We start from the raw sequence: 12,794 nt of genomic DNA, 5'->3' as shown, positions 1-12,794 counted from the left end.
TGATAAATATGTATATTTCTGAATAAAAAAATGCATAATTTTTTGAGATACTTATAAAATACAGAAATTACAAATTATTTAACAAAAAACAATTTGTGTTTATCTTTAAAAACAAAAAAGTTATGGCTTTCTTTCGAAAGAGAAAATATGGCCACAAATCCGAATTTTGAGCAAATATACAAAATTTCGACCTCATTTAACTAAAAAAGTAGCACATGAAGGTATATTTTTTATTACATATTTGATTTAATCAGGTAAAAAATAGTCTATATGCAAATTTTCATCAACTTGTAAATACAGGACAAAAACTGTATCGTATGCCCTTCAGGGCAATAACTCCTCAAAGGGTCATTTGAAAATTTTGATCATGTTTGACTTAATTGTAGATCTTTCTTTGCTGGACATTACTGCTGTTTACAGATTATCTCTATCTATAATAGTATTCAAGATAATAACCAAAAACTGCAAAATTTTATTTAAAATTACTAATTTGGGGGCAGAAACCCAACAAGAGGTTGTCCGATTTGTCTGAAAATTTCAGGGCAGATATATCTTGACCTGATAAACAATTTTACCCCATGTCAGATTTGCTCTAAATGCTTTGGTTTCAGAGATGTAAGCCAAAATCTACATTTCACCTCTATGTTCTATTTTTAGCCATGGTGGCCATCTTGGTTGGTTGGCTGGGTCACGCCACACATTTTTTTAACTAAATACCCTAATAATGATTGCGGCAAAGTTTGGTTAAATTTGGCCCAGTAGTTTCAGAGGAGAAGATTTTTATAAAAGATAACAAAAATTTACAAAAAATTGGTAAAAATTGTCTATAAAGGGCAATAACTCCTGAAGGGGTCAACTGATAATTTTGGTCATGTTGACTTATTTGTAGAACTTACTTTGCTGAACATTATTGCTGTTTACAGTTTATCTCTATCTATAATAATAATATTCAAGATAATAACCAAAAATGGCAAAATGTCCTTAAAATTACCAATTCAGAGGCAGCAACCCAACAACAGGTTGTCTGATCCATCTGGAAATTTTAGGGCAGATAGGTCTTAACCTGATAAACAATTTTACAGATGTCAGATTTGCTCTAAATGCTTTTGTTTCAGAGATATAAGCCAAAATCTCCATTTCACCCCTATGTTCTATTTTTAGCCATGGCAGCCATCTTGGTTGGTTGGCCGGATCACGCCAAACATTTTTTAAATTAGATACCCCAAAGATGATTGTGGCCAAGTTTGTATTACTTTGGTCAAGTAGTTTCAGAGGAGAAGATTTTTGTAATAGATAAATAAGATTTACAAAAAATGGTTAAAAATTGACTATTAAGGGCAATAACTCCTAAAGGGGTCAACTGACCATTTTGGTCATGTTGACTTATTTGTAAATCTTACTTTGCTGAACCTTATTGCTGTTTACAGTTTATCTCTATCTATAATAATATTCAAGATAATAACCAAAAACAGCAAAATTTCCTTAAAATTACCAATTCAGAGGCAGCAACCCAACAACAGGATGTTTGATTCATCTGAAAATTTTAAGCCACAGCGGCCATCTTGGTTGGTTGGGGGGGGGTCATGCCACACATTTTTCAAACTAGAAACCCCAATGATGATTGTGGCAAAGTTTGGTTTAATTTGGCCCAGTAGTTTTTGTAAAAGTTAACGACGTCGGAAGACAGATGACGACGATGACGGACGACGGACGCAAAGTGATGGGAAAAGCTCACTTGGCCCTTCGGGCCAGGTGAGCTAAAAACTGCAATTTTTCCTTAAAATTACTAATTTGGTAGCAGCAACCCAACAATGGGTTGTCTGATTTGTCTGAAAATTTCAGTGCAGATAGATCTTCACCTAATAGACAATTTTACCCTTTGACAAATTTGCTCTAAATGCTTTGGTTTCAGAGTTATAAGCCAAAATGTACATTTTATCCCTATGTTCTATTTTTGGCCATGGTGGCAATCTTGGTTGGTTGGCCGGGTCACGCAACACATTTTTTAAACTTAATACCACAATGGTGATTGTGGCCGTTGGTTAAATTTGGCCCTGTAGTTTCTGAGGAGAAGTTTTTTTTTTAAAAGAATACTACAATTTTTGAAAAATGGTTAAAAATTGACTATAAAGGTCAATAACTCCTAACGGGGTCAACTGACAATTTTGGTCATGTTGACTTATTTGTAGATCTTATTTTGCTGAACATTATTGCAGTTTAGAGTTTATCTCCATCAATAATAATATTCAAGATAATTACCAAAAACTGAAAAAATTTCCTTCAAATTACTAATTTGGTGGCAGCAACCCAACAAAGGGTTGTCTGATTCATCTGAAAATTTCAGGGAAGATAAATGTTGACCTGATAAACAATTTTAACCCAGTCAGATTTGCTCTAAATGCTTTGGTTTTTGAGTTATAAGCCAAAAACTGCATTGTACCCCTATGTTCTATTTTTAGCCATGGCAGCCATCTTAGTTGGTTGGCCGGGTCACCCGATTCATTTTTTAAACTAGATATCCTAATGATGATTGTGGCCAAGTTTGGTTTAATTTGGCCCAGTAGTTTCAGAGGAAAAGATTTTTGTAAAAGTTAACGACAACGGACAACGACGACAGACGCTGGACGCAAAGTGATGAGAAAAGCTCACTTAGCCCTTCAGGCCAGGTGAGCTAAAAAGAAGATGGGGTATGATTTCTAATGAGACAACTCTCCACAACAGACCAAAAGGACATGGAAATTAATAACTATAGGTCACTGCACAGCCTTCAACATTGAGCAAATCCCAAACATAGTCAAGATATTGAGCTGTAGTGACTATGCCTTTGGAATCCTTTATTTCTTCAATGGAATATCTGTAGGGAATTCAACTATAGAATTCAACTAAGCAAACAACACATTAATTCACAAATGTTTAAGGCCTAACAGAACTACATATTAATTCACAAATGTTCACAGATTTTGAATTGTCAGTGTTGAATAACATCGACAAAATCTTGACAACCCCTTTTTTTAATGACATCGGATCTGTTTTGCTTGTGAATTTATCAATTTATTTGATTGTAACCAATGTAAAAAAATGTCCCCCATCTACATAGCCAGCATCTTTTGGAGAGAGAATTTTCTTTTCTTCAATTAGTGACTACCTTTTTAAGAATATCTTCTAGCTGAACATCCCTTATTCCTTTCTTTAATTGGCTGTCTCTGCTATCAGGGTATATTACTTGATCTCTCAATGTTCCCACAGTCATATACGGCCTCTGTAGAAAGTACAAAATGTTCAGGTAAGGTATAAGAAACATACAATATATATATACGGTCTCTGTAGAAAGTACAAAATGTTCATGTAAGGTATAAGAAACATACAATATATATATACGGTCTCTGTAGAAAGTACAAAATGTTCATGTAAGGTATAAGAAACATACAATATATATATACGGTCTCTGTAGAAAGTACAAAATGTTCAGGTAAGGTATAAGAAACAAACAATATATATATACGGTCTCTGTAGAAAGTACAAAATGTTCAGGTAAGGTATAAGAAACATACAATATATATACGGTCTCTGTAGAAAGTACAAAATGTTCATGTAAGGTATAAGATACATACAACTGCAATTTAAAACTTCAACATGATCCTATTAATAAGTTTGCAATGATATCCTTACATATGAATCATACATTTAACAAGTCTGATATGCAAAACTTTCCAAGTCCATCAAACATGACTGAGTTGTTGATGAGATGTGCCAATACTAAAACAACTTATGGTTTCAGGTTTTCCTGAACTATTTATATCCTTGCTAACATGATATTGTTGCATTTTTCTTTATTTCTAATTAAAGCATCTGAACTTTCAGTAACCATGTCTGAGGTAGCAAGGATATATAGTATCTATGCAAATGAGATGTGCAAATACTATTACGAATAAAATTGAGAAAGGAAATTGTGAATGTGTCAAAGCAACAACAACCCAACCATAGAGCAGACAGCAGCTGAAGGTCACCAATGGGTCTTCAATATAGCGAGAATCTCCAGCACCCGTAGGCGTCCTTCAGCTGGCCCCTTAAAAATATGTATACTAGTACAGTGATAATGGACGTCATACTAATCCCAGAATTATACACAAGAAACTAAAATTAAAAATCATACAAAACTAAGAATGTATACCAAATATCATGGACTTACCTTTCTTGAAGGTCCCCCGTAGCTGACCTCAATCACAAACTTTAACATGAAACAACTTTGCAAAAATATCAAAACAATAAACCATGACTGTCTATGGAGGCCCATATAATATCACTGGAATGTGCTACTAAATTCTAAAATTGTTGTGATGTAGTCATTCCCCTTTAACTGACTTAAATCACAAACTTTCACATGAAACAACTAGCTATGCAAAAATTTAAAGATCAATTAACCATGACTATCTAGGCAGGTCCATATATTGTCACTGAAAATAAGATGTGCTGATGCATTTAGGAGCAATAACTCATAAAATGATTTTCCTGACAAGATTTTATAAAATGGACATTGGCAGACCAGATCATAGGAAATTCTTCAGTAAAGTTAACTGATGACAAAACAGGCTGTGGATAGATGATGGAGGTTAAAGATAAACAAAGTTGCCAAAGTTTAACTAGCACAAGAAAAAGAAAAAAATTGACTTACCTGAGGAACATAAAATAGTTTTCCTTTTTCTGGCTTTGTCATTGTGCCACCAAATAATGGCCATAACTACAATAGAAATGTTGTAAGAGTGATGATAATAAATTAGTTTTTAATGTCTAATGGCATATAAAACATATGTATCAAATACTATACTAGAAAATGTTGTTGATATGAATATTACCCCTGCCTTTTAATGGACCAAAAACACAGAGACAGATTATGAACACGCTAGTTCCTAGTTCCCAAGGTAACAGCATTAAAGGACATGTTGTTCCGACTCTGAGCTGACCAAAGTCCATATAATTATGACAGCATTTTTAATTTCATGATGTGATGTTGTTGGAAGCTAGGGCGTCACAGCAAAAACTTCAATAATAACTTTCAAGATGTCATGATTATTAGGACTTATCTCGATAAATTACCTCTGCCTATTTTAGAAGTGAACCGATCGCCTCCCACATTGTAGGCAAACACCTAATCAAAAGACAAGTAAGTCAGTTTTATGAATATAAATATGAATGTTACCAACTATACTGAGTGACATTTCTGAACTAATGTTTTATATGGATGACAAAACAAAACAGAAATGATCTGAAGTACCTTTTACATGTTTTATAAACTTGATGATCCATTATTCTAAAATAATGGTAGACATTCAACTGTGACAATTGTACAAAATTAATTGTTATATAAATATTATATACAAAATTGACATAAATTTTCTAAGGTAAACAATTTAAATGCCTGCATTATGATATGTCTGATAACACAGTAACATGGTTATTGACCTATGTCATATTAACTGGGTCAGGTATTTAAATATCTATTGGTTACTTTGATCAGGATTCAACATGTTCTAATAAACTTCCTGGTCGGCTGATGTTTTTTTGTCAAAAATTTTAACTGCCATACACAAAATGGGAGTTATATTCAAATAAGATGATTTAATATAAAGAACAGATTTGTTTGTAAACAGGTATGACGATCTTTTCACATACACATGGACAAATATTAAACAATGTCTTAAGAAATTTGTGTCATACAAATTGACCTTTCAACTTCAATAACCTCTAAAGGAAATGAAGGATGTAACATTAAAATTACAAATCCATTTCTGATTTACGGATAGGGATGATCAAGTTTTATTTTATAAAGTTCAAATTAAAACTTGTTCTAAAATTGAGTGTAAATCAAAGTGCTGGATAGCACCTCTGGAAAGTTTGCAACTGTATATGTGTATTATTTCAAATAGGTTATAGATGTGTATTATTTCAAATATGTAATAAATCACAGTTTTGATTTTTCAAACTAAACCATTGTCTCGCCAGCAATTTCCAAAAATCACTTTTTATGCCCCATTTATGGGCATTATGTTTTCTGGTCTGTGCGTCCGTCCGTTCGTTCGTCCGTCCATCCTTCTGTCCGTTGGTCTGTCCCATTCAGGTTAAAGTTTTTGGTCAAGGTAGTTTTTAATGAAGTTGAAGTCCAATCAATTTGAAACTTAGTACACACTAGAACACACACGTGATATCGCGGGTCAGTGACTGAATTAAAGTATATAACTATGCGTACGCCTTATTTTCATGTTGGGATTGTCATCTGATAAAGTCATGCCGATTATAAGATGCACAGTGTTCTCTGCTTTCAAAATCTTTCTGTTTGAACCCGTCGACCTGGAAATTATCAATTATTCAGGTAATATTAATTATTTGGAAAACAAAAGGTCCTGGAATGGAGTATTTTTTAATCAACAGCATTGTCCTATATTTATTAATTAAGTTATAAATAAATTTGAATTCTTTGATTCGCTGTTTTATGTCATGCCCGCTAACAAATTGAAAACTGTACCTATATATATACGCCTTATTTTAAGTCCCGATTTTTAGTATTCGTATTGTCATCTTAGAAAGTCTTACTGCTTCAAATACTACAATGGGGAACAATTTGCCAATGATTGAATTTAGTAGTGTCAACCCTGTGACTATGACCCGTGTATATGGCAAAATCCGAAATACACCCTTTGGTGGTGCGCCTGTCAGATGAGAAATGTTCAGATAAGGTAATAGGTAACAGGTGAATATTAATTATGTGGAAGAGTGGTGTAATTTTTAATCAACACCATTGTCCTATATTGGATATATATAAAATTGAATTCTTTGATTTGTCGTCTTTACCCAAGACGGCTGATAAATTGGACCTGGTTATTTTAGTATTATAAGTGTTCCCTATGATATAATCTTTCTAATTTTAATGCCAAATTAGAGATTTTACTCCATTTTCACGGTCCACTGAACATAGAAAATGATAGTGCAGATGGGGCATGCGTGTACTGGGGACACATTCTTGTTTTATATACCTATACTTCTAAATCTAAAGACCGTTTTTATGTTCACCTGATAAATGTATAACCAAAGAAAGCTACAAGTCAAACTTATATATATAAAGGTATATATACTTGATAGGGTATACTGAAAATTTCACCCCTTTACATCTAGAATGGTAAAAGGGACGCCAACAAAATTCAAACTTGACTTGTGTTTTGTGGTTGCGTATATGTTTCATAAAATTTGGTTCAGGTAAACTAAAGTAAGAGAACAGAAATCAATTTTGGGATGTATGGATGTACGTACAAGTAAGCTAAGGGACGTACATACTTACAGAAAAAACAAGGATAAAACTCAATATGGTGGGGGCATAACAATAGTAGTATGACCTCAGGAATAAAACGTTTATATACACTAGATTCATACAATGTTGATCTGAGGTGCTTATAACCCTGTAACAACTTTTAGTTGCTGCTGTGTAATTACCATTGAGGCAATGACATTTGAGATTTTTGTTTTACACCATTTATTTGATATACTAGTAATCATTGCCTCTGTGGCGACACATTGTTTATTATAAACAATTACAAACGAAAGTGAACCAACGCCTGGTGAGTCTGTAGTACGGTAGAGTCCATAAAGTGGATACCCGAGGGTATGCAGGGTCTTTAAGATAAAAAACATAAAATGTAGAGAGTCTTATAACAACAACACTTTAGGGACTGCTGCAGAAATTTATCGTTCGACATGTTTCTGTGCCTAGGGCACCGTCATCAGGATAAAAACAATATACATAAAATCATGTTGAAGTACAAAATCGGGTTGTTAAATTTTAAACGTCACAATGTTACAATGGTAAGTAACGTTATTAATAGCAGCGTACTGAAAGTGAAAGTTCATTAATTGTAAGTATGTAAATAAACTATAAAAAGAAATTAAAATAAAATGTTTTTGTTGTGAAAATGTTTGTTAAAATTATTCTGCCAACACCAAAATTATCTTGTTTTAAAAGATTTGGGCGAAAAAGTCAAGAAAACATTTCGAGTTGAAATCAAACAATTGTTTGCCTATCTGTGTCCAAATCATGTACAATCTTATCTCGTATTTGTATTTTGAATGAGGTTACAATATATCAATTATTCTACAATTAGGAATCCATTTTTAACCTAAAAAAGCAGGAAAAAGTTGACATCGATCATATGGTAAAGGAAGGATGTGTGAGGTCCCTCTGTTGTGCATTTTCTATAGATAGAACCTGTAAGACCACTTGTCTTATGACACCACTTTTTGGTCCCCCTTCAGTGGTCTCGTAAAAAAGTTTGTGACTTATATCTTGTATTTGTTTAGGGTCATGGCATCCAATAAACCTATACCATGTGGACCTGCCCATAAGGTTAAATAACTTATATTTTGTATAAATTTAGGGTTATGGCATCCAATAAACCTAACATGTGGGTACCCAAATTGCACCTATTTTGACAATTTTTTAACCTACATTAAATTATGATTCAGACAAAAGTTTTCATTATGTGTTTATCTTGTAGATGTATCATTATTTACTATATGGTTTCCCCATATTCTGAATCTATATGGAATTATAGAAAAATTGGTCTGAACTGACTTCCAAACCATCAATGTACCCAAATTGTATCCATGCTTAAATTGGCATCGCCAAAAGTCGAATAACAGAGGTTTTGTTTAATTTCTTCAAATATTTTGGACAAATGGATATTAGTCCATGCTTACTCATCATTTTTTAAGAAATGGATGCTTGTAACATATTGTATTTGCTAATTTCAAAAAGATGACATTTTGATGACATCGCATGGTGACATTTCCGTACATTTTTTGCTTTTTCAGTAAACACTTCATCTATTGATAAATACTGTGAACGTTTTGTGTATATCTAAACTGTGCTTACCTATGTTGAAAGATGTGCATAGTATAAAATTACAAATCCTGTAGTCTCAAGGAAATCTTGTAAGGTTTTCGCTTCTATTTTTGCTAAATAGTTGCAATTTGGGTACTCTGTGCAATTTGGGTACCGTTAAGTTGTACTATGTGGACCTGCCCATGAGGCTAAATAACTTATATCTTGTATATTTTAAGGGTCATGGCATCAAATAAGCCTATACCATGTGGACCTTGTCAAGAAGGAAAAGTACACACAAAAGCTGACATCTGGTGTTACAATTGTGATGAAGGATTATGTTCAACATGTTCTGGTCATCATAAAAGATCAAAAGGAACACGTGATCATAAAACAATTGATATCAAAAGTTATAAACCCTCCATCAGAGCTATCCATACAGAATGTAACAAACATGGTCAACAGCTTAACTTGTACTGTCCCAATCATTTAATGCCTTGCTGTGATGAATGTATTTCCACAAATCATTCAAAATGCCCGGGAATAAGAAGTTTAGCGACTGTTGTGGAGAAAACTAAGATTGATGAAACAAAAGAGTCTGTGGAGACAGATATCAACTCCATCTTACATCTCTTGGATAAAATGGTAAATAACAAATCAACAAACATCAAAACTGAAGAACAACAATGTGAAGACATAAAGAAATCAATTCATAAAATTAGGGAGAAAATGAATAAACATTTAGACCACCTGGAGAAGAGGTTATGCCAAGAAATAGACATCATCTGGAATCAGGAAAAGTCAAACACAACAGATTTAATAACAGAAATCAAAGAAAAAAAGAAAACGCTCAAAAAAGCTCATAACAATTTACCAACAGTCACAACACATAGTTCAAAACTCCAATCATTTCTTGGTTTACATCAGATTGAACAACAAGTACATCAATGTCAGCGTTATGTTGACGATCTGGAAGATGATGAGAGGGCAAAAGAATTTAACATCAAAATGAGGCAAAATAATGAAATAGAAAAGATACTAAGCAAGTTAGAATCACTAGAATCCCTGGGAGATGTAATGGTTGTAAGGACAGAAACAGACTTTAGCAGAGAAACAAGTGTGAGGAGGAAGGCACAAGTAGAATCAAGAGAACAATCCAACATAAACAACATGACCATGAATATAGAGACAAAGATAGAGATCAACATAGAGAAGTATATCAGTGACATGATTTGTCTGATGGATGGTAGAGTTATAGTAGTGGAACGGTGGGGTAAAGTTAACCTACTTACTTCTGATGGCAAACTACAGAAACAACTACCTATACCTGGTGAAGCCTACTGTGTTACACAGATCAATCAGAACACTATAGCCATAACTTATTCTGAAGAGAGAGCCATTAAGATCTTCAATATGGAGAATGAAAAAGTTACCAAAGTTATCACATTAGACAAAGAATGCACGGGATTATCATTCTCCAATAATTCTCTGGCTGTAGGTTTAAGTAATGATGAAATCCGTGTTATAGACTTGGAAGGAAATACACTGAAGTCAATACAGGTTGAGAGTGAATCATACCTGTTTAACCTTGTTTACTGTGATGACAGAGTAATCTATAGTGACTGGGATGGTGAAGCAGTATACTGTGTTGATGAATCAAGTAAACAGATCTGGAGATATACACAGGATTTATCAAGACCACAAGGACTTTGTATAGATACTTATGGTAACATTATTGTAGTAGACAATTACTCTGAAAGAATAATAGTAATATCAAAAGATGGACAGGATAGTAAAGTACTGATTAGTGAAGAGGATGAACTGGAGGATCCTATGTGTATTTGTTTTAAACATAATGAGTCTTCAGGATTTATTTGTGATGAAGATGTCAATGGCACATACTTGGCAAAATTCAATTTATCTTCAGGATAAGGTTTCCATTGGGGAAAACTTTACTGTCTTATTATTCTAAATATTAATAAATCAATGCTATGAGCTCGAGGTAAATGAATTCAAACAGTTATCTTTTTCAAATAAGGTTAACAACAATTTTGACCGATCAATGTTAATTCTGGTTACTAGTACTATAGTGCAGTGTATGACATGCAATTTTTGGAAAATTTGTTCTTATAGTTTATGCACAAAATAGTAAGTAGGGGGTGAAATAACATGTAAAACAAATTTGGGGAATGAATTTTTAAGGAAAGTAGTGATTTGGTACAGTTTCAAAAATGTCAAATATAAGTACATGAAGTATGACTGAAGCTTTCAAATGAACTTCAGACCATTTGACATTAAATGTCTATTTTTTTAGAGTTAGAGCCGAGATTATTTTTATAAAAAGAAATAATAAATTCTGTGCATATAATTGCTTTAAACTAAAAAAAATAAAAAAAATATTCTAAACTGTTGATGTTTTTTAAGCAAGCCAAAATACTACTTTCACATAGAACATTGTAGAAATAGTTCTGAATATATATTCTATTTATACAATTATAAATTCATTTTGGCACATCTGGTTCAAAATTACAAAGTTATAATCCCTTATCATTATTTGTGTTATTAGGTCAGTTTTGGTAATTAGTTATCAAAGGTACCAGGTTTATAATTTAATACACCAGAGGCGCATTTTGTCTGCATAAGACTCATCAGTGACGCTCAGATTTAAAATAGTTATAAAGCCAAACAAGTACGAAGTTGAAGAGCATTGAGGACTTTAAATTGTTCCATGATTCTTACATGTTTTGAGCATAATTTATTTTCACAACCACCCCTGATCTATAAAGATTTTTGCATCTTGGTATTAAAATCATCATTGACAACTTTTGGTAACTAAACATTCTGGATCCTAGGTTGAGGTTAAGGGTTTCCTCAAGGTAGTTAGGTCTGAAAATGTTTTGATAATGCATCTAAAATATGCTGTCTTTGACACATTCCCCATTTCAATTCTCAATTTAAGCTTTAATTTGAAGCATAGATTGTACTACTATAAAGGGATTTGTCTAACCTTTTAGTAAGTGAAACTTGTCCTTTAAACAGCCACTGGAAAAAGAGGGCATGTTGGAAAGAGGAAGAATTTAGCAGACCTATCCATCAAGTGTTTGAAGCGGCACTAGTCGTAAAATTCATGTTCAATTATATTCAAATTCTCATACTAGAAATTTACGATGCATAAATTGGAAATATTGTGACAGCATTTTCAGTGTATTTAAGTCTAGACCCCATCTAATTAACCATTGATGTTACCTTCCAAAGACTGCCAATGGTTATATAACCAGATAAAAACATAAACAAATATATAAATAGATAGAAAACTCATGCAACTGTGTTTTTCTAGGTCTGTTTGATTTCATATAATAGATTAAAACAATATGTTAATAAAAAAATTCCTGTATAAGAACAAGTTTTTATAGATCAAATCAGCCAACTAAATGGTTTACCCTTGTTTCACTTTCATTGTTGACATTCTTTTACTTGCTGAACACACACAGTTCATGCTAAGAGGTTCAATAGAGTTACACATGAATATGGATTAAATAAGATCAAAATTATTAACTTTGCAGGTGAATATTTCATTAGTGACATTTCATTGTTACTTTTGGCATACTGAACAAAACTGGCTTCTTAAAGCAAATTTTTATTTCATCATTTCACTTTCATTAATGATTTTATTATTTTCTATATCTTGTAGCTAGTGCCCCTTTAAAATGCAGAGCATAGAACTTGTCTAATGAGAGGCATATAATTTAATGTACTGATTTCCACCAGACATGGCTATGTTTTTTTACCACCCAACAGCATCAAAGGGATGCTTTACTGAGTTTACTCTCTCAAGGATCTTAATACTGAGTTTACTCTCTCAAGGATCTTAATACTGAGTTTACTCTCTCAAGGATCTTGATACTGAGTTTACTCTCTCAAGGATCTT

General features: G+C 32.9%; 2 protein-coding genes across 2 annotated transcripts in view; one reads left to right on the top strand and one right to left on the bottom strand.

Moving 5' to 3' along the window:
- LOC139506062 (ATP-binding cassette sub-family D member 3-like) overlaps positions 1 to 12,794 on the bottom strand; it is a 56,879-nt gene that overhangs the window by 10,104 nt on the left and 33,981 nt on the right. The window contains exons 21-22 of the mRNA XM_071295351.1: positions 4,673 to 4,738; positions 3,146 to 3,259 (exon numbers count right to left, since the gene is read on the bottom strand). Coding sequence (XP_071151452.1) covers positions 3,146 to 3,259; positions 4,673 to 4,738 — 180 coding nt within the window. The remainder of the gene's footprint in view (positions 1 to 3,145; positions 3,260 to 4,672; positions 4,739 to 12,794) is intronic.
- On the top strand, positions 5,515 to 10,862 carry LOC139506076 (uncharacterized). The gene is made up of 2 exons (XM_071295352.1): positions 5,515 to 5,648; positions 9,106 to 10,862. Exon 2 carries the CDS (start codon positions 9,110 to 9,112, stop codon positions 10,796 to 10,798), a length of 1,689 nt encoding a protein of 562 aa, XP_071151453.1. The 5' UTR covers positions 5,515 to 5,648; positions 9,106 to 9,109; the 3' UTR covers positions 10,799 to 10,862.

The sequence above is a fragment of the Mytilus edulis genome, chromosome 1 (assembly GCF_963676685.1).
Source record: "Mytilus edulis chromosome 1, xbMytEdul2.2, whole genome shotgun sequence".
Classification (NCBI taxonomy): Eukaryota; Metazoa; Mollusca; class Bivalvia; order Mytilida; family Mytilidae; genus Mytilus; species Mytilus edulis.
The sequence above is the reverse complement of the archived record's forward strand: the minus strand, read 5'-3'. Positions and strand labels throughout refer to the sequence as shown.